General features: G+C 47.9%; 1 protein-coding gene across 2 annotated transcripts in view; it reads right to left on the bottom strand.

The window, feature by feature from the left end:
* The window catches only part of Coq8b (coenzyme Q8B), a 25,074-nt gene extending 4,662 nt beyond the window's left edge, over positions 1–20,412 (bottom strand). Inside the window, exons 1-13 of one of the 2 annotated variants that reach the window (XM_021166951.1) lie at positions 20,252–20,412; positions 19,855–19,962; positions 19,606–19,725; positions 19,428–19,494; positions 16,116–16,193; positions 14,138–14,260; positions 13,919–14,004; positions 11,946–12,086; positions 11,772–11,853; positions 10,571–10,664; positions 3,819–3,960; positions 3,605–3,712; positions 1,711–1,776 (exon numbers count right to left, since the gene is read on the bottom strand). In XM_021166951.1, the coding sequence (XP_021022610.1) occupies positions 1,711–1,776; positions 3,605–3,712; positions 3,819–3,960; positions 10,571–10,664; positions 11,772–11,853; positions 11,946–12,086; positions 13,919–14,004; positions 14,138–14,260; positions 16,116–16,193; positions 19,428–19,494; positions 19,606–19,725; positions 19,855–19,959 (1,212 nt within the window). In that variant the 5' untranslated portion in view covers positions 19,960–19,962; positions 20,252–20,412. The remainder of the gene's footprint in view (positions 1–1,710; positions 1,777–3,604; positions 3,713–3,818; positions 3,961–10,570; positions 10,665–11,771; positions 11,854–11,945; positions 12,087–13,918; positions 14,005–14,137; positions 14,261–16,115; positions 16,194–19,427; positions 19,495–19,605; positions 19,726–19,854; positions 19,963–20,251) is intronic. The other variant, XM_021166952.2, reaches the window with a different exon arrangement.
* Between the last annotated feature and the right edge of the window lie 1,168 nt (positions 20,413–21,580).

The following is a 21,580-nucleotide window of genomic DNA, read 5'->3' as shown; positions in this document are numbered from 1 at the left end:
ACTCACTTTGTAGACCAGGCTGGCCTCGAACTCAGAAATCCGCCTGCCTCTGCCTCCCGAGTGCTGGGATTAAAGGCGTGCGCCACCACGCCCGGCTTTTTTTTTGGTTTTTCAAGACAGGGTTTCTCTGTGTAGCCCTGGCTGTCCTAGAACTCACTCTGTAGACCAGGCTGTCCTTGAACTCAGAAATCCACCTGCCTCTGCCTCCCAAGTGCTGGGTGGCGTGTGTCACCACTGCCTGGCTTGCCTAAACACCTCTAGACCTTTGAACGTTTATCTGGATATCCGTTTAGCCTCTTCCTGATTGGTCCTGTGCATCTCTCAGCTCTCAGTTCAATGTCTCCTCCTCCAGAAAGCCTTCCTTGAATCCTCAAGCTGGGACAGGTTCCTCTAGATTTTTACAATGCCTTCTATTCCCTCAGCCTAGCCCTGAGTCCTCCGTGCCCTTACTGCCTGTGGTGGTTTGTATATGCTTAGCCCAGGGAGCGGCACTATTAGGAGGGGTAGCCTTGTGGGAGGAAGCGTGTCATTGTGAGGGTGGAGCACGTGACCCCCCTCCTATCATCCTGCAAGTCAGTTTCTTCTCCTGGCTACCTTGGATCAAGATGTAGACCTCTCACGAGCTCTTCTCCAGCACCATGCCTGCCTGCGTAAGAGTTGCCTTGGTCATGTCTCTTTGCAGCAATGGAAACCCTTAACTAAGACACTGTCCCACTGCTGTGGCACACAGACTGAACTCTGTCACCAGTATCATCCAGAAGAGAGCTGGGCACCAAGGGGCAGTCAGAGAATGTCGGACTGACAACTAGATAGATGAATGGAAAGCCCAAGCTGTGTAGACACAGGTGGGCTGGTCTGTGCAGCTGCTGCCACTGACTGACTTAGGAGGGAGAAAGGGAAGAACAAAGCCGGTGGTGAGGAAGCATCCCCTGAAGAGTGCCAGCTTCCTGTGAGGTGCAGGCTGGATGCCGAGGCCCTGGCCAGGGTGGCCCAGACCACCTGCCACTCACAGGCCTGTTGGATTGGACAGTCTGTCTCTAAGCTCGCCTGTCCATAATGGGGCTCCAAGTGGCCATGGCCACTTTCTTTCTGTTTTCTTTTTTAATTTTTATTTATTTAATGTATGAGTGCTCTGCTGCATATATATCTGCCTGCCTGAAGAGGGCACAAGTTCTCTCTAAAGATGGTTGTGAGCCACCATTGGTTGCTGGGAATTGAACTCAGGATCTCTGGAAGAGCAGCCATCTCTCCAGCCCCAGCCCTGGCCACTTTCAATCAGATGATACTTGTAATATTACTAAGTGGTGGGAGTCGTTAGTTGTTAAAACTGTTACTATAGCCGGGCGTAGTGGCGCACGCCTTTAATCCCAGCACTCGGGAGGCAGAGGCAGGCGGGATTTCTGAGTTCGAGGCCAGCCTGGTCTACAAAGTGAGTTCCAGGACAGCCAGGGCTATACAGAGAAACCCTGTCTCGAAAAACCAAAAAAAAAAANAAAAAAAAAAAAAACTGTTACTATAATACAGTCTGGCCTGGAGCTCACAGGTTCACCTGCCTCTGCCTCCTCCTCCTCAGTGCATGGCAGCAAGTGCTTTACTGTGGCCCATCTCAAAGTCCTGCATTTCTTAGCTCCAGTTTGCTTTTCCTTCCTGCCCTGTCCTCCCTACCTGGCTTGAGCCCCGGCCCTTCAGAAGCCACAGGTTTTTGCTCACCTCAATGTAATGGTCCGTGAACTCTGTCCCAAAGGCCCGGCTTGCACCAAAATCCAGTAGAGTCACCTGGAAACAACGCATGACGAACAACAGAATGTGGGGAGCTGTTACCATTCCCACTGCTGACTGGAGCGGCCAGGACGCCTCCCTCTTCCTCTCTCCTGCAGCCCCACCCCTGCTGTTGAGCAACACCTCTAGACCCTCATTGGTGATCACAGGCAAAGACTGTATCAGTGAGTCACACCCCCAGCCTCTGTGTGCAGATACACACACTCTGTATCAACACTCTGTGGTTGAGCCACATCCCTGGCCACCCACTGGTATATTCTAGGCAGGTGCTTTAAGACTGAACTTTAGAGCTAGTTTTCTGTTGTTAGGGTTTGTTTGTTTGTTTGTTTGTTTTCAGTTTTGTTTTGTTTTGTTTTGAAACCGAGTTTCATTACAATAGCCCAGGCTGCCTCTGCCTCCGGGGTACTAGGATTAAAAGTGGGTGCCTCCACACCTAGCTTATTTGCCTTTAATACAAATCTTGGGCCCATAAGATAACCCAGAGAGTGAGATATCCTAGAAATTAAATGAATACCCACAAATCCTATTAATCAGCTTACAGTATGAATACTACCCCACACAGATTCATTCCTCCCTCGCCTGTATACTCCCAGGACCCTCTCCAAGGTTACTACTTGCCAGAAACTAACATCATTAATTTCTTCAGAACTGCAGAGATGATTCACTGGTTAAGAGCACTGGCTGGTCTTTCAGAGGACTTGAGTTTGATTCCCAGCAACCACATAGTGGCTGACAGCTGTCTGTAATTTCAGTTACAGGGAATCCAATGCCCTCTTCTGGTCTCCTCAGTCACTGAACACACATCGTGCACAGTCACATATGCAAAGTACCCTTACACATAAAATAGTAAAATAATAAATTTAAAAATCAAGTTTCCTAAAAGTCCCATGCATATCTTCTACATCTCTATGGAGGCACAGAACATATCTAGGAATAGTTCCACGGTTTATTAAAGGTTTATGTCTACAGCGATGCCGAGCTTGGAGATAAATGTCTGCAATTCCAGCTGGAGCAGGAAGATTAGGAATTCAGCCCTGGGGCTGGTGAGATGGCTCAGTGGGTAAGAGCACCCGACTGCTCTTCCAAAGGTCCGGAGTTCAAATCCCAGCAACCACATGGTGGCTCACAACCATCCGTAATGAGATCTGACTCCCTCTTCTGGAGTGTCTGAAGACAACTACAGTGTACTTACATATAATCAATAAATAAATCTTAAAAAAAAAAAAAAAAAAAGGAATTCAGCCCTGGCTCTGGCTACACAGAGACCCTGCTCTCAGAAGACTTCCAGTAGCGCTGACTGTTATTGTCCTGTTATTTGTACTTTGGACCTACATGACCTGTAGGTTTCCCTATCATGGTATTAGTTCTGGTTCACCTTTTTGGTCTATTTATATTTTAGAAAGATCCATTATATGTAGATGCATGTTCTGTCTACATGTATTTCTGTGCACCACTTGCATGCCTGGTGCCACAGAGGTAGAAGAGGGCATTGGAATCCCCTGGAACTGGAGTTACAGATGATTGTGAGCCACCACGTGGACGCTGGGAAGTGACTTATGTCCCTCTGTAAGATAACCACTGAGCCATCCCTCCAGCCCCACTTTTTGTGTTTATTGTGTATTGTGTTATTATGTATTACATTGTGTGTGGCCCATGTGCGGAGGTCAGATGATATTCCTTCCCCTGCCTTCCTGGGGACTGATGTTAGGGTCGTCAGGCTTGGTAGCAAGCATCTCTACCCACAGAGCCATCTCTCTGGACCTTGGGAAAATGATCTGTATAGCATCTAGCCAGTATACCCTGATGTATATCATAAAGGACCAACCTGGTGGCTGGAGGCATCATACAGGAAGTTGGCCCAGTTGGGATCAGTCTGCATGAATCTGAACTCAAACAGTTCCCGCAGACACAACCTCAGGAGCTGAAAGCAGATCTGGAGGAACAAGAAGACATGCCGGTGAGGTGTCCTGCCCGTCCTCCTGCCCGGGAAGGAAAGTGAACGCCTGACTCTTCCTGGTCCCATTCCACAGGAGATGTACCTGATTCCGGATGTCCTGGCTCAGGCCCTGGCACTGGTCTAGAGGGATTCCCCCAGCCAGCTCCATGCCCAGCACCCGTGTAGTGCATAGCTCCTGCACCACAGCCGGCACTCGGAAGAAGGGGTCGTCAGCCAAGAGCTTCCTGGGACAGGAAAAGGGCGAGGGATGAGAAAGACTTCATGCTTTAGAGCCCAGAGGCTTGGTTTGAACTGGCTCTTTTACTGAGAAGCCCTTTAGGCCATCTTGTTCTAGGCTTTCCTCCCCTTCCCTCCAATCCCCTTCTCTGGCTTGGCTGCCTTGGGTGACAGCCAATACCTGGCTGGGCTGGCATTTATTAGACACTGTAGAACTGTGTAGTCTTTTAACTGGGTGTAGCTGGAGACCCACTTACTACTTCCCTCCTACTAACCCTTCTGACCTTCTTCTGGTTACTTGACGATGAGCTCAGAGTATTTAGTTCACACATCACTTTAAAAAATAGCTATTTTATGGCCAGTGAGATGGCTTAAGAGGATAAAGGCACTTGTCCCAAAGCATATGACCTGAGTCTGATCCCAGGGCCCACATATTCTTAAAAGTTGTCCTCTTGATTCCCACATATGTGCAACAACATGAACAACATGTGTACACTGGCATGTACACACATGTACACACACATACTAAGTAATAAACATTATAAATTTTTTATTGAAGAGTTTTTACTCTATGGCTCTACAGTGATAATCACTGGTCACTCCTTGGGGTCACTAGAGAATCCTATTCCAACATTTCAGTTACCTGTGGTAAACCTTGGTCTAAAAAATATTAAATGGAGAATTCTAAGCTGGACATGGTAGTGTGTGTCTATAAACCTAGCATTGGAAGATGGAGGAAGACGGTCTGGGCCTCAGAGCCAACTCCTGTGACACACAGCATGTTCTAGGCCAGCCAGGGTACATAAGATTCTGTTTCAAAAACAATCAAGAGAAAAGGGGGGCAGGGGATAGGGGCAGGTGGGCTGGAGAGATGGCTTAGTGGTTAAGAGCACTGGCTGCTCTTACAGAGGACCTGGGTTCCCACAATGGTGGCTCACAATCTGTTAACTCCGGTTCCAGGAAATCTGATGCCCTCTTCTGGCCTCTGAGAGTACTGCATGTACATACACACATACAAACAAGCAAAACATCCATCTAATAAAAAGAAATCTCAATTTTAAAAAAAAATTCCAGAAGTAAGTAATTTACAAATTTAAAATTGAATACCATTCCGAGCGGTATGATAAATCCAACTCCATCCAGTTTGGAACATGAATCATGAACTCATCCAGTGTATGCATGGTACACAGAGTGTAATACACTTCCCCTCTAAGAGTGCTTAGCCTTGGGCTGGCGAGATGGCTCAGCAGGTAAGAGCACTGACTACTCTTTCGAAGGTCCTGAGTTCAAATCCCAGCAACCACATGGTGTCTCACAACCACCCATAATGAGATCTGATGCCCTCTTCTGGTGTGTCTGAAGACAGCAACAGTGTACTTATTTATAATAGTAAATAAAGCTTTGGGTGCAAGCAGGGCTGACTGGAGCAAGCAGAGGTCCTAAATTCAATTCCCAACAATTCCCAACAACCACATGAAGGCTCACAACCATCTGAACAGCTACAGTGTACACATATACATAAAATAAATAAATCTATCTTAAAATAAAAAGAGTACTTAGCCGTTTCAATGGGATGAATGTTGTGACATTACACTGGCAGTGTCCAAGTCACCTTTATTTTATTTAATAATGGTCCCAAAGCAAGAGCAGGAATGCTGACATCTCAGATATGCCAGTGAAGAACATATCCTTTTTCCTCTTTTTCTAAACTGTTTTGTCTTTTTCAATTAATATGTATTAGTCATACACAGTAGATTTCATTATGGTATCTTCACACATATCACACACACAGGCACACAATGTATTTTAGCTCACTGTTACCCTCTCTCATCCCTCCCATCCCTGCTGGTCCCCACTTCACAACTCATCCTTCTACTTTCGTGTCTTTTTAAAATGAGCATCACCAGGGCTGCTTACCAGAGGATGACGACCGGCTAATTTTTTCTCTTTCTTTCTTTCTTTCTTTCTTTCTTTCTTTCTTTCTTTCTTTCTTTCTTTCTTTTTCTTTCTTTCTTTACATTTTTTTTTAGTGTGTGCATGCGTGCGTCTGTCTCTATCTGTCTGTCATATTCGTGGAGCACATGTGGATGACAGGGGATAACCCTGTGGGGATTATCAGTCCCCTCTTTCCACTCTCTGGGTCCCAGGGATCCAATTCAGGCCATCGGGCTGGGTGGCAAGGTCGTTAACTGAGGAGCCACCTCACAGCCCACAGAGTGCTTTCTTTAACGGAGAAGGTAAAATGCTCAGGTTCAATGAAGAGAATAGAAAAAAATGCCACAGTCCATCAAGATTCTTAGTGAGGGGAGCTGGAGAGATGGCTCAGTGGTTAAAAACACTACTGCAGGGCTGGTGAGATGGCTCAGTGGGTAAGAGCACCCGAGTGCTCTTCTGAAGGTGTGGAGTTCAAATCCCAGCAACCACATGGTGGCTCACAACCATCTGTAACGAGATCTGACTCCCTCTTCTGGAATGTCTGAAGACAGCTACAGTGTACTTATATATAATAAATAAATAAATCTAAAAAAAAAACCCAAAAACCAAAAAAACACTACTACTCTTCCAGAGGTCCTGAGTTGAATTCCCAGCAACTACATGGTAGCTCACAACCATCTGTAATGAGATCTGGTGCCCTCTTCTGGTACCTGAAGATAGCTACAGTGTACTCACATACATAAAATAAATAAATCTTTTTTAAAAAAAATTATTAGTGAGAACCAATCTATGCATGGAATCATGGCAAAGAAAGAGGAAATCTGTGCCAGTTTTACCACAAACTGTAAGAGTTACTCCCACTGTGTGAGACAAATGCTTGGGTAAGGTGACTGAAGCACCCTGTGAAGTGGAGCAGGCTTGCAGTCCCTGCATGAGTAGGCTGAGGCAGGAGGATGACAGTTTGAACAAAGGTGGAAAGGTATTCATCTTGTGATCAGAGGCCTGGAACACAAGTCTTCCTAGTGGCATACGCTTGCTGCAGGGAACTCTGTGCCTAGCCTGTGAGGCTGATCCCACCATAGGTGGAAAACACCATAGGGGAAAACAGCCTACACAGGGTTGGGAACTAACTGAGCTTCAGGCATCCACTGGGGGTGTCTAGGACTGTGCCCCTGTACGTTTAGGAGCGTCCTGGACTCTAGACAGCAGTAAATAAATTGGAGGCTCCATCTCCGACCCAGATGTGGTGGTGCACACCTGTAGTCCCAGCAACTGGGAGGTAGAGGCAGAAAGTACATGCATGGTACACAGGGTGTAGTATACTTCCATGCCATTTCAGCAGATTGACTGCTGCAATAATATGGTGGCAGTGTCTCCTGTCATGTAATAGTCTGCCACTAAGACCCGAGATGGTACACATCTGAACTCGAGAGGCAGAGTTCAAGGGTATCCTCAGCTACATAGGGAGTTTGAGGCCAGTCTGGGCTACACGGCGTTCTATCTTCAAAACCAAGGGGTCAAGGAGACAACTCCATTAGAAAAGGGCTTACCACGTAAGCATGAGGACTCCCATTTTACCACCAGAACCTACAAAAGTTAGGAGGGGCACAACTGTAATCCCAGCCATGGGGAAGTAGCAACAGCTGGATCCCTGGGGCTCCATGGCCAGTCGGCCCAGTCTGAGTCCAGTTCTGGGCCAGAGAGAAGTTCTGTCTCAAAGAACAGATGGAGACCTAAGTGAGACTGTTCTCTGGCCTCCATATACCTTGCACAGCAGGTGAGGAAGTTGAGTGTGGACCGACCTGTGGGAATGCTGGGAACAGGCAGATGGGCAGGCAGCAGAGGCATACAAAGGCTTCGGGGGACCCTGGGAGAATGTCCTCAGATCTTGCTCTGGCCTGTCACCCAGTGTCACTCTGCCTTGCGGGGTCCTACTTTGGGTTGGTATGTAGTCCTAGTTTATGAGCTCTCTGACACTGGCCCTACTTCTCAAAAGCCAGGCCTGCACTAAGCGCTAATCAGTACACCTCCCCTAGGAGAACACTCTCCTGAGGCTACTGAATGGAATCAGGCCACACAGCCTTGTGGGCTGACCTGAGACTGAAGCCCATTCTCAGCAGGATCCAGACACACGCCTTGCATGACTCTTGTCTGGACGGCCTCCTCCCCGTCACCTGAGCTTGGCAGGCTGGGAGACATAGCTGACTTGTGAGCCTTACTGTAAGGTTCTTCTCTGGGTGTCTCTTTTCGTATTGTTATATTGTGTCGCTTTTTTGAGATGGTGTCTCATGTAGCCCAGGCTGGCCTCAAACTCAGTTACATTCCTGAGGGTGACCTTGAACTTCTGGCTTCTACCTCTTGAGTGCTAGGGTTATAGGCATGAGCCACCATACCAGGCTTACGGGGTGCCAAGGATTGGCCGCAGAGCGTGACTGATGCAGGCTACGCAAACATCAACTAAGCTACATCCTCAGACTTGAGTTGTCCTTAATTGTTGTGCTTGACCATAACCCCAAGATATAGCCACACTGTTCTCCATTAGCTTTAATCTGTTCATTTGCCCTGCCACAAAATACTCTGGCATGGAGACCCAGATGAGGTGGCACAGGCATATAATCCTAGCAGTGGAGAGGCAGAGGCAGCAGAATCAGTACAAGGCCAGCATAGCCACATGGTGAGTTTCAGACCAACTGGGGCTACAGACTGAAATCCTATTTTAAAAAAAAGGGGGGTGGGTCGGTAGGGGGATAGGGGAGGGATTTGGTTAGTGGCTTGGCAGTTGGGGAGCATGTTTGCTGTTTTCCTAGAAGACCCAAGTTCTGGTTCTAGCACCCAGATTGGGTGGCTCACAACTGCCTGTAACTCCAGGGGAGCCCAAAATCTCACATATATTTAAAATAACTAAAATAAATAAAAATTTAAAAAAGGAGAGATTCAACCAGCAGTATTGAAAACACCATAATAGCCAGGTCTAGGGCACACCTGTAATCGCAGCACTCGGGAAGCAGTCAGAATGACTGATGCAAATTCAAGGTCGGCCAGGGATACACAGTGAGATCCCATCTCAAAAACAAAACAAAAAACCCACTGTAACTTATTTGTCCACCTTGATGGACAGATTTCATAGATCTAGGTTTTCAGGCTGGGACTTGCACACTTTGGTGCTCTGAGCATTCTAGAAAATTCTGATGGTATACAACAGTATAAATGCCCACACAGAATTTATCAAGGAGGCCAGCGGTGGGGTTGCTGGGTATGGGAAACAGAGGTGTTTTAGGGACTGAGGACATGGCTCAGCAGGTAAGCTGCTTGCCACACAGCTTAAGGGTCTGATCCCCAGAACCACGTAAAACAGTCACGAGCGAGCGGCAGCAAGTACTGTCATCCCAGCACCAAGGAGGTGGATACAGGAGGACCCCAGCGGTTTGCTAGCTAGCCAGTCTAGCAAAATCAGAGTTCTAGGTTCATTCAGCAAGAGATGCTATCCAAACAAATAAGGTTGGCCGGGCAGTGGTGGCTCACGCCTTTAATCCCAGCACTTGGGAGGCAGAGGAGGCCAGCCTGGTCTACAGAGTGAGTTCCAGGACAGCCAGGGCTATACAGAGAAACCCTGTCTCGAAAAAAACCAAAACAATAAAAATAAAAAATTAAAAATAAATAAATAAATAAGGTCGAAGGGCATGAAAAGTTAAAAGCCCTGGCTGCTCTTCCAGACGGTGCAGGTTTGATTCCCAGCATCCACGCTGGCTCACAGCCATGTATAAATTCAACCCCCTCTTCTGGTCTGTGTGGGTACTGCATGCATGTGGTGCTTAGACATATATGTAGGCAAAAAATCAAAACACAAAACAAACTAAAAATAAATGGGGGGGGGGGGAGGTTAGAGAGATGGCTCAGTGGTTAAGAGCATTGACTGCTCTTCCAAAGGTCCTGAGTTCAATTCCTAACAACCACATGGTGGTTCACAACCATCTGTAATGGGATCTAATGCCCTCTTCTGGTGTGTCTGGGGACAGCTACATTGTACTCAGATATATAAAATAAATAAATCAAGAAAAAAATTTCTTCACAAAATTTATTTTGGGGTAGTTATTGTTATTTTGAAACAAGGTTTTACTATGTAGCCCTGGCTGGTCTGGAACTCCCAAATGTAGATGAGGCAGAAATCCACTTGCCTCTGATTGCCAAGTAGTAAGATTAGAGGTGGATATCACTATACTTGGTTTAAATTAAAATTTAAAAGTAAATTAAGGTTGAGCTGGCATGGTGACATATGCCTTTAATCTCAGCACTTGGGAGACAGAGACATGTGGATCTCTGTGAGTTCAAGGTCCACGCCAGGTAGAGCCAGAGTGAGATGCTAGCTTCCCAGATGGTAACACTGTTTCTCTGCCTGTTGTGTAGAAGGAACAGTCTGGAGCTGGCATTCTCTCCCTACTGCAGCAAGGGTGCTGATCTCATCCTGATCCCTCCGCAGTTAGCAGGTCTATCTGAATTTCATGGTGCAGCTGAGCCCCTTTGTGAGACCAGAGCAGAGATGCATTTGACAGAGGCTGTGTGAGAATAAGGAAGTCTGCTGTTCCATGTGAGGATACTGACTGCCAGAGGTTAGAGAGTACCACACCTATCCCAGCCTGGGAGAGAGGGAGGGAATCCCCCGGGAGCTGCAGGGTGTCAGCTTACCTGAAGGTCTGGGCACAGGCCGCTTCTCTGCGGTAGTCACATTCCCAAGCCAGCTCCTGCTGCAAGGTCTGCAGGCTCTGCTCAGCAAACAGGCCTGGGAGGGGAGGGAAAGGATGGCTGCCTGTCCCCAGCCTGAACCCTCAGGTTCCCTGCCTGTGTCTTCACTGGTCCCTCACACATGTCTTTGTAGGTCTCTCACTGTCCCACACACCTTTGTTTAGACTTCTACTCCCCTCCCTCTTTCTTCATTCATCCTCTTTTTTTTTTTTTTTTTTTTTTTTTTAAGACAGGCTCTTATGTAGTCCAGGTTGGCCTCCAACTCAGTGAGTAGCCAAGGCTGGTCTTGACCTCCTGATCCTCCTGCTTCTACCTCACAAATCCTGGATCACAGACTTGCTACAATGCTTGGCTTTACATTTGAGATAGAGTCTCTCTGTGTCTCTGTGTAGTCCAGAGTTGACCATAACTTTTGACAATCCTCCTGTCTCAGATTCCCCAGTGCTAAGGTTGTGTCAGTCACCAGATCCAGTTTACCCATCTCATCTGAGATTCACCTTTCCTCTGTCTTTCCCAGAACTGTGGTCTCTGTGGAAGTCTGTCTCCTGAGCTTGGCTCTGTCACAGGAACTGTCCCAGCCCCCCAGCCAGAAGCAGTTCTTTTCACTGGCCATTTAGTCAAAGATGACCTTGAACTTCTGATCTTCCTACCTTCCCCATCTGAGCATGGGGTCCTGTGTGTACTACCACACCCTATTTGGTACCAGAGATCAACCCAGGGCCTCAAGCCTGCAAGACAAGCACTCTACCGAGCTACATCCGCAGCCATCCTCCCCTCTTATTTCTGCCTGTAGGCCTGCCTAGTCTCACCACTGCCTTTCTTCCACAAGCACACCTTGCTCTGTCTATAGGTCATCTTCATGTGACCCAACACAGGCATGCAGCTTACCAAGTCGTCTCTTCTGCTTCTGTGGTTCTCCTGCAGACTGCACACCTGTCTGTCTGTCTGTCTGTGCATTTGATCTGGGCTTGTTTCTGTGTAGCTATGTCACATACACTCATTCTTCCTGGACTTGCCCTGCTTGGCATCCTCCTGTCACCTGTGTAAGGTATGTACACCTACAATGTGTCTCTCTTCAGCCTAGCCGCCCCACTTCCTCTCTTTAAGCATCCCTCCCTCGGTGGGGACGGAGGGGGCACCTCACCCTCTGGCAGGCCTACACTCATCTTGAGCAGGGCCAGCAGGTTCTCCACGTCACTCTGGATGCTCTGGGCAACACCTGGGTACTGTCAGGAGGGAGGGTGTGTGTGTCAGGAGTCACCCATGCCTTGGGGACAGCACAGTGCCCACCCCAGCCCTTCCCAACCCCTCTGCTTACCTGGATCTTCACAGCCACCTCAGTGCCATCCTTTAGCAAGCCTTGGTGTACCTGCCCAATGGAGGCAGCAGCAAAGGGCACTTCCTCCAGGGAGGCCACCTTGTCTTGCCAGTCCTTGCCCAGCTCCTCTTCTAGAACTCTCTGAAAAGAGCAAGCATGGCAGTTACTATCATGGTTCCAGGCAGCTGACCTCAGTCCCTGTGCTGATGTGCAGTGTTAGTTACAGAGCAGTGGTGTTAACAACCCTGGGGTTCACTCTTGGCTGATATATCGTTTTACGATGTGGAAACTGAGGCCCAGGTGACCAACCAGCCAGGAGTGTTGCAGGGTATTCTATCACACTGTGAACCTCGGAATTGTGTTATTTACCGAAAAGCCCTGTTTCCAGTTGTGGTGTGGCTCTACCCTTAGCACACACCTTTAGTCCCTCTGGCTGGAATACAGATGGGCCCCTAGTACTCACTTTCAATCCCAAACAATGAAGGTAGAGTTAGTTTACAGAAGGAAGCACCCATGTTTGAAAGTGATGTCTAATTGAGTGGCAGACAAAGTGACGACAAATCAGAGAAAGATTTGCCAGGACAGGATCTGCCCAGATCTCAGGAGAAGAGAGAGGAAAGGGAAGCTGCTTTAGGGCGGAGGAAGAGAGTGCAGTGCAGGATACAGTAGAGTCTGTGGAGAGCAGTGCAGGAGGGTGGAGAGGGAGAGTGGAGCAGCACAGAGAGGGAGAAGGGGGCAGTTTTACAAGGACAGTTGTACGGAGACAGACTGAAGAGAGAACAAACTAGACACAGGTAAAGACAAAATGAACAAGAGAATGAGAAGGAGCCAGAAGATTAGAACAAACTGCTAGAGTTAGAGGCCAAGCAGGGGCGATTCAGAAGCTCAGAGAAGCCAGATTGAATCAGTCGGCTGGGAGAAGAGTCTGAGCAGAACAACTGAGTTGAACCAGCCTGCCAGAGATCAGAAAGAACAAGAAAGGGCAGTTTTAACAGCAGTACATCTCAGGCTAAAAACATTCTAGGCCTACATTAGGTTGCACAGAGGCTAGAAGCTACCAGGACTAGGTCTAGGTTAGCACGTGGAGGCAGTCAGCCTCAGAGACAACAATTACAACAGGAGATTAACAGTTACAGTTACACAGGTGCCATTGTTTCATTTGGTCTTTGAGTGGAGGAAATCAAAGTAGGTTTGTTTAGAAAAGTGAAAGTGAACTCCCACCGAAGGAATACCTACACTGGTTTTGTTTGTTTGTTTGTTTTTTGAGGCAGGGTCTCACTGTGAGATCCTGACTGGCCTGGAATACATTATATAGACCAGGCTGGCTCCGAGTTCACAGAGATCCACCTTCCACTGCCTCCTGAGGGCAGGTATTAAAGGTATGCACCAGCACACCCAGGGAGATTGTTAAGGAAGATTGATAACATTCCTGTTAGAGTCCCATAGTATTAAGGCATTAAAAACCCATGATGAAGAGGCGCTTCCTGTTGGTTCTGGCGTGTTTATAGAGTGGCTCAGAGCCGTGGTGACTCTCTGGGTCACGCATGTGGCAAGGAACAGAATCCAGCTGGAAGGCAGGTAGGCAGCTGGAGCCTAGATCTTTATAGTTACAAAACAGCTCCTGTCTTAGTGCCAGGTTCAATGGCATCCTATTTAAGGACAATGTGTCCTTCAGTTTTGCTTGTGTGTTTGAGATGGGCTCTAAGGTAGCCCAGGCTAGCCTTGGATTCTCTCTGTAGCTTGGGATGACTTCTAACTCCTGATCCTCTGTTTCCGGTCCAACAGCTGGGACTATTCAGGTGTGTGTCATATGTCCTAGCATGATCATTGTAAATTAGTCACAGCTCACGCTTACACGTTACTCATGTGTGTCAGCGTCAGCACTGTGAACTTTATGTAATATAAGCTGTTTTGCACATTATACGTTGAGCTATGTAATCCCATGTCAGCATCCATCCAAACTGGATACTCACCATCATTTGCCAGCGGGGCATAAAGTCGGCACTCTGTCGGACCCTCTCAAAGATCCGCTGAAGCTGGGGGCTGATAAAGCTGTTGTCTTGGGAGACAGTGGGGTGAGGGGATTGATTAGTGAGGAGGATGGGGAGGGGTTCCGTGTGAGCATCTGAAATCAGGGGCTGCTGTTGGCTGCGTGGGGTGGGGTAGGTCGGGAGCTGAGGGTCATGCCGTACCCTGGATGCTGAGCATCTGGCCGATCTTGAGGGCAGCCCCCCGGACTGTACATAAGGTCTGCACGATCCTCTCAGCATTGGCCTCGGAGAGGAAAGGACTGGAGCCCAATCCAGAGACGCCCTCTACGGTGAGATGCGAGCATCAGTACCACATGCACAGAACGAGCCTTCCTGTGTACCCTTGGCTGACAGAGCTCTGTGTAGTCCAGGGTGGCCTCAAACTCCTAGAAACCTATGTGCCTCTGCCTCCCGAGTGTTGGGAATAAATGTGCGTATGGAAACTTTACACCATTTCCAGTTTGACTTTTTTAATCTTAAAAACTTACAAAGTAGCCCAGGATGGCCTCAAACTCATGAAAATACTCCTGCCTCTGCTTCCTGTGTGCTGACATGACAGGAAATTAAAAAGAGAATCTATTAATCAGTACACCACCACTGCACAGCCACCCGAGGGGCTAACATAACAACGCTAATGACAAGTGTTGATGAATTTGGCCCAGCAGCTTGGACTCAGACAGACATGTTGACGAGAATGTGCTAGTGCATCCCTCTGACCAAGAGGCAACTTCTAGAAAAGCACAGTTCCATAACAGTGCAGTTCCTCCTCCAGCTGCGAACCCAAGGGAAAGGGACAGAGTGACGACACAGCCCTGGACACACAGACTACACCTTGCGACATGGGTACATCCCACTGACAGAAAATTGAACTACGGAAGTCAGATGCACTCACAGCGGTGGGAGGACATGCCTCAAACTGCGGCACTTAAGCAGTCTGAGGAAAAGGATCAGAAATTCAAGGCCTTTAATCTTTGAACTCTGGAGGTGGAGCTTTGTGAGTTCAAGACCAGCCTGGTCAATATAGCAAGTTCTAGGACTGCCAGGGCTACACGCAGAGACCTTGTCTTGGTAGGTAAGTAAGTAATTAAGTAAGTAAATAAATAAATTTATCTTAAGGAGTTAAATGTGCACGTATAGTCTCTCTAATAAAGTATCAATAAGTAAAGCCACATAAGTGCTGTCTTATTTTGAGGTGTTGGAGCCTGAACCTGGAAACACATATGAGTTCACACATGCTGGGTAAGTACCACTGAGCAGCCCAGGCTTGTTGAGTCTTCAAAAATCTAGTCACAAACCAGGCATAGTGGCACATGCCTTTAATTCTAGCACTTGGGAGGAAGAGGCAGACAGATCTCCGTGAGTTTGAGGCCAGTCTGGTCTACAGAGTGAGTACCAAGACAGCTAGGGCTATATAGAGATATTTCCACCACCCCCCCAAAATATTTCCTATCTTTTAAAAAATACAAATCCTTTTTTATTTTGAAGTGGGGTTTTACTACATTACCCAGCCTTCCTTTGAACTCACTCTGTAGCCAGGCCAGACTTGATGTCTAGAACACCTCACTTGTTTTAAGATTTATTTTTTTAGCTTGGTTGTGGTAATTTACACCTTTAATCCCTCAGCAGTTGGGAGGCAGAGGCACGCAGATCTCTGATATTGAGACCAGCCTCGTCTACAGTGCAAGTTCTAGTACAGCCAGAGCTACAGAGAAACTCTGTCCCCCCACAAAAAAAAACCATACAATTTTTATTTATATTTATGTATATGTGTGTCTGTGTGTGCATGAATGCATTTCATGCATGCGTAAAATCTGGAACAGCCAGAAGACGGCGCTGGAATCCCTGGACAAGGAGTTGTGAGCCACCTGGTGTGCGTCCTAGTCCGTGTAATTTCTGTGTGCTAGATAAACAATTTACTACACATACACACACAGAGAAAGAGAGAGAGAAAGAGAAGAGAAGAGAAGAGAAGAGAAGAGAAGAGAAGAGAAGAGAAGAGAAGAGAAGAGAAGAGAGGAGAAGAGACGAGACGAGATGAGACAAGATGAGACGAGACAGCCCATCACTAGTTAGCAAAACCCTACCACAACCCAAGTCCTCAGGCCAGGAGCTGAATGAACCAGGTGATGTCATTACTCACCATGTTGCAGACTTCCACCTGGCAAGGACTTCTTGGTCACCTCAGCCAGCGCTCCCAGGCCCAAGCCCACAGCCAGCCCTTAAGAGCAAGAAAGGAAGCTGAGAGCCTGCTTACCTGGGATCTTCTCACAGACTCTCACGTCTGCTTAATGCTGTCTCGAGATCCTCTGTTGCCTAAGATACAGGGAGGCAGGCACACTCCTAACTGAGCTGCACCTTGGCCTGACTTCGCTTTCATTCTGGTACTCTGGATGGAACACAAGTCTCAAACTACCCAAACTCTACATCCTTAGCATATTTATTTTTAAAAAATATTTATTTATTTTATGTATATGAGTGCTCTATCTGCATGCACACCTGCATGCCAGAAAAGGGCGTCAGATCCCATTACAGATGGTTGTGAGCCACTATGTGGTTGCTGGGAATTGAACTCAAGACCTCTGGAAGAGCCGCCAGTGCTCTTAACCGCTGAACCATCTCTCCAGCCCCCTATCCTTAGTATTTATAATAATAATAATAGAAATAATAACAATAATGGGGACTGGAGAGGTGGCTCAGCGGTTAAGAGCAGCACTGGCCGCGCTCTTCCAGAGGTCCTGAGTTCAATTCCCAGCATCCTCATGGTGGCTCACAACCATCTGTAATGGGATCCAATGCCCTCTTCTAGTGTGTCTGAAGACAGCTACAGTGTACTTACATACATAAACAAATACATCTAGCCAGGTGTGGTGGCACATGCCTTTAATCCCAGCACTTGGGAGGCAGAGGCAGGAGGATTTCTGAGTTCGAGGCCAGCCTGGTCTACAAAGTGAGTTCCAGGACAGCCAGGGCTACGCAGAGGAACCCTGTCTCAAAAAAAAACAACCAACCAAACAAACAAAAAACCAAATACATCTTTTTAAAAAACTTACATAAAAAATAATAATAGGGGGGCTGGTGAGATGGCTCAGTGGGTAAGAGCACCCGACTGTTCTTCCGAAGGTCCAGAGTTCAAATCCCAGCAACCACATGGTGGCTTACAACCATCCGTAACGAGATCTGGTGCCCTCTTCTGGAGTGTCTGAAGACAGCTACAGTGTACTTACATATAATAAATAATAAATAAATCTTTAAAATAATAATAATAATAATAATAATAATGACAGTGTTTTACTAAGTTGGCCAGCCTGGCCTGGAACTGGTTATGTGGTTTAGGTTAGCCTTGAACTTGTAACCCTGCTGAAGCTTTCCTAATAGCTGGGGCTATGACTCACACTTAACCTTCCTTTCTTCTGACATGCTTAGGTAGCCCAGGCTAGCCTTAAACGCATTGTGTTACCTCAACTCCTGATTCTCCTATTTGTGCCTCTCAAGTGCTGAGATTTTAGGCATATGTCACCATACCCACCCTTAATTTCCTATTCATTATACATGTGTATTTAACTTGTGGTTCTGGGAGCAGAACCCAGGGCCTCATGAATGCTGGATGTGCTCTGTCTTCTCAGCCTTTCTCTCTATGCCCAGGACACACATCCCCCATGGCTTCCTCTCAATGAAGTCTGGTATAACTGACCAGACCTCCTCTTTATTCCCTCCTTTAATTTTCTCTTCTGCTTCCACTCTCCTCTTGTATACTTTTTGGAGACAAGCTCTCATGTATAGCCCTGGCTGGCTTAAAACTGGCTATGTAGACCAGGTTGGCCTAGAACTCACAGAGATCTGCCTGTTTCTGCCTAAGTGCTGGGATCAAAGGCCTGTGCCACCATTCCAGACCTTGACTCTTTCACTGTCACCATCTCTAGCGTGCAGCTTGCCAAGTATGCAGTGTGCTCCTGTATTACTGCCAGTGTGTCTCACGTGTTTGTTATGGTCTGATCCCCCTGCCTCCAGCATAGCTGCAGCCATTCTGTTCCATTCTTGCCAGCTATTTCATAGTGTTGCTGTAACATGCCTGCCAGTCATTGACACAGAGAAGTGACTTGGCTCTGAGCAAGGACATGCTGACCACATACCCTGTTTTGTTCTGTGTGAGGTTTGCTAATCTTAAGAAATTCCACAAAGCTTTACATAAGACCCATCAAATCAAAGGTCAATTTGAACTGCCATGTGTAAAATACAGTCAGAGCTGACCATTGGGCAGTACTTCCTGCACTTGCATAGGAACTCATTTTGTTTTGTTTTGTTTTGTTTTCCTTTATAAGCTGACAGAAAAAAAAATCTGTTGCCATAGTTCAGATATTATGATAGGGCAGTTTACTTAACTTCTCTGAGCCTCAGTTTCCCTTTCTGCAAGATGTGAGCTTTCCTGTCAAACAGGTTTCACAGGGGGGTGAGAACGAAACGTGTTAACACTGTTGGTTCAGGAATGGCCACACCAACCACCAACTGTACAAACACTGATCCAAACACTTGGAAGGAGGAGTCGGAATTGGGGCTTTGAGGCCAGGCCAGGTTATAGGAGATAACATCACAAAAAGCATTTTTGTGCTGGGGAGTGTTAGGAGTGTGTAGTGGTGCAGGCCTTTAATCCCAGCACTTGGGAGACAGAGGCAGGCAGATCTCTGAGTTGCAGGCCAGCCTAGCTGCAGAACAGCTAGGGCTGCATGGTAAGACTCTGCTTCAAAAACAAACAAATCATATGTGTATAAACACGTATGAGCCGGGCGTGGTGGCGCACGCCTTTGATCCCAGCACTCGGGAGGCAGAGGCAGACGGATTTCTGAGTTCAAGGCCTGGTCTACAAAGTGAGTTCCAGGACAGCCAGGACTACACAGAGAAACCCTGTCTAGAAAAACAAAACAAAACACATATGTATCCATATTCAGCATTTACATTTTGTTTTTTTTTTTTTTTTTGGGGGGGGGTGGAGTCCCAGGCTTGGCTTTTCAATCTCTCGGTGTTAGCTTCTCAAGAACAGGGATTACAAAGGCCCTTTCCCTCTTTCTCTCTCCCTCCTTCTTTACCTTCCTAGCTACATCCCAACTGCTGAAATTCCAGGTGGGTGTCCTGGCCACCTCCTTTCCTTTTTGGAGGGTTGGTTGCAACGCATTACTTTTTGTTTCATACATGTCTGAACAATCTCGCTGCAGAACCTAAAGGCCTGCCACCTCGCTTCTCAGCCCCCACTCCTCCATCAATAGAAGAAATAAACACAGGCCTAGCCTACAAGACCTTGCTCAAGTCAGGTTCTCAATAAACAATAAGGTCCATGTTCTGTTTTTCCTTGTCTCTCTCTCCCTCCTAACCCTGTCTTTGATTCACCCTTTCCCTCGCTTCACCTGTAAATGTTCTCTCTGATCGAAGTCACACAAAGATCCCCACATGCCACACCTACCCCCAAAGCTGGCCAAGCGACTGATGCGGGAGGCAGGCACCTTGCGTTCACGAGAGCGATCACTCAGCTGAGAAAGAGGAGAGGTGTGAGGTAGGGAAGGTGGACAAGATGGCAGAAAAGCCCTGCAGACTTGCTGCCACCTTCCTCATGGGGGAGGGGGAAGAGGAAGCAATGATACCTGGGGCCGGGGTGCCTTCCTGAGCCGGGCCTCCCGTGCCCTGCGAATGTCATCTTCACTGAGGCCTCTTCCAGGCTGGTCTTGATGAACACTTTGGGCCAAGCAACTCCTACATGGCCCCTGCAGAGAAGTGGATTTTAATAGAATGAAGGTCTAATCCTTTTTAGATCCATCTCCATCATTTTACCTACTCCCCACTCCCCTTCCCTCAACCTCTTTTCCTTGGAGGCCCCCTCCTCAGCCTCTTACCCACCAGTGGGGCCTAGGTCCCAGGGCCCCCCCACAGGGCAGACGAACAGCCCTGCCCAGCGGTCCACAGGTCCTGCGCAGCATGGCACCTAGCTCCAGCCACATTGCCTAAGAAATAATAAGGATTACAGAACTGGGCCTCCTGCTTTGCGCTCTTGTTGGAAAAGCCCACCTAGCCCCCATATCTTTCCCCCTTTATTTCCAGGTTTCTTCTAGTTACCCCCCCCCGTGCCCCCCGGCCCACGTTGCTAGGAACTCAAGTTTTCCATAAGCGCCTCCCCAATCCCCACAAAACTCCTCGCTGTTGCTAAGGTTCTCTCCCGTTGCTAGACGTCCACAGAGCCTCCAGGACAACTCTACTTCTCAACGCCCCTCTTGTTGCTAGGCATCGCCTTACCCTGGGCTGTTAAGCATTCACAATTCCTGTGCTGCCCCCTGCCTAGACACCCCGTTACGACCCCGTTACGGGGCGCCACCCACGTTGCTAAGCACCCAGTCCACCAGGTTTAGGCTCCAGGTCTAGCACCCGCTGGGCCTCTTAAGCTTCCGGGAACGTCCGCACACCCGCCCCCTTTAATCAGCTAGCCAATGGTAGCACAGCAGCTCGCCGACGTTTACAAAAATTCACCCCGCTGAGGAGGCGTGGCAAGGGGTGGAACCTAGGCTAAGGCTCTGTGGGTCTTCTGTGTTAGTCGGTGCGCACGTGAGCTCATTGTACTGACCAATGGTCCTTCTTGACAGAATTCTTCTACCCTCCTTTGTCCCTCTCTGTCCCTCTTTGTCTCTGTCTCTCCCCCTCTCTCCCCATCCTCCTCCTCCTCTCCCTTCTTTCCTCACTTCCCGCTGCTCGCTCGCGCTCTCTCGCGCTCTCTCTCTCTCTCTCTCTCTCGCGCTCTCTCTCTCTCTCTCTCTCTCTCTCTCTCTCTCTCTCTCTCTCTCTCTCTCTCTCTCGCTTGTAGGCTATGAGGAACTCCTGTTCTTCTTGCGTCCACTTCCCACCTGCTGAAATTGCAGGTCTGAACCATTATATCCACTTACATTTCCGCCTGGCAAGCTCAAAATCTATCCTATGTATTTGGACATCCTCCCCCAACCCCTGCCACCACGGATGCACGAATCCAGGGCCTTGTGCATTCCAGGGACGATTCTTGACCACTGAGCCACAACCCTAGAAATCGTTTTTTTTTTTTTTTAAAGATTTATTTATTTATTATATGTAAGTACAGTGTAGCTGTCTTCAGACACACCAGAAGAGGGCATCAGATCCCATTACAGAAGGTTGTGAGCCACCATGTGGATGCTGGGAATTGAACTCAGGACCTCTGGAAGAGTAGTCAGTGCTCTTACCCGCTGAGCCATCTCGCCAGCCCCAACCCTAAAAATCTTTAAACACATATTCTTCCAAGCAAACATTTCCCTTGCACATGGAGCCTCTCCACTTTGTACCAACACCCACGTCCTGGCACCCAGCCTCCTTCCTTGCACTTATAAATCCACTGCCCTGCTTAGGAAGTCTTCTCTGCCTTCACCATGACTCCCCTTGGTGGCATACTGTGCCTGTGTTCCCTCCTGCAGTCTACTCTCCACTCCCGCCCACTTAGGAGATGGCCCTCAGTGGGAACCCTCTGTTTCCTTAAGGCATGACATTTCCCAGAACATACTCAGTCAAGATTCCCAGCGCTGAGTCAGGAGCCTTGGCATGAGAGAAAATTGACTCACTCCTCTT

The sequence above is a fragment of the Mus caroli genome, chromosome 7, assembly GCF_900094665.2.
Source record: "Mus caroli chromosome 7, CAROLI_EIJ_v1.1, whole genome shotgun sequence".
NCBI lineage: Eukaryota > Metazoa > Chordata > Mammalia > Rodentia > Muridae > Mus > Mus caroli.
Note: the sequence above shows the minus strand (reverse complement) of the source record. Positions and strands in the feature narration are given on the sequence as shown.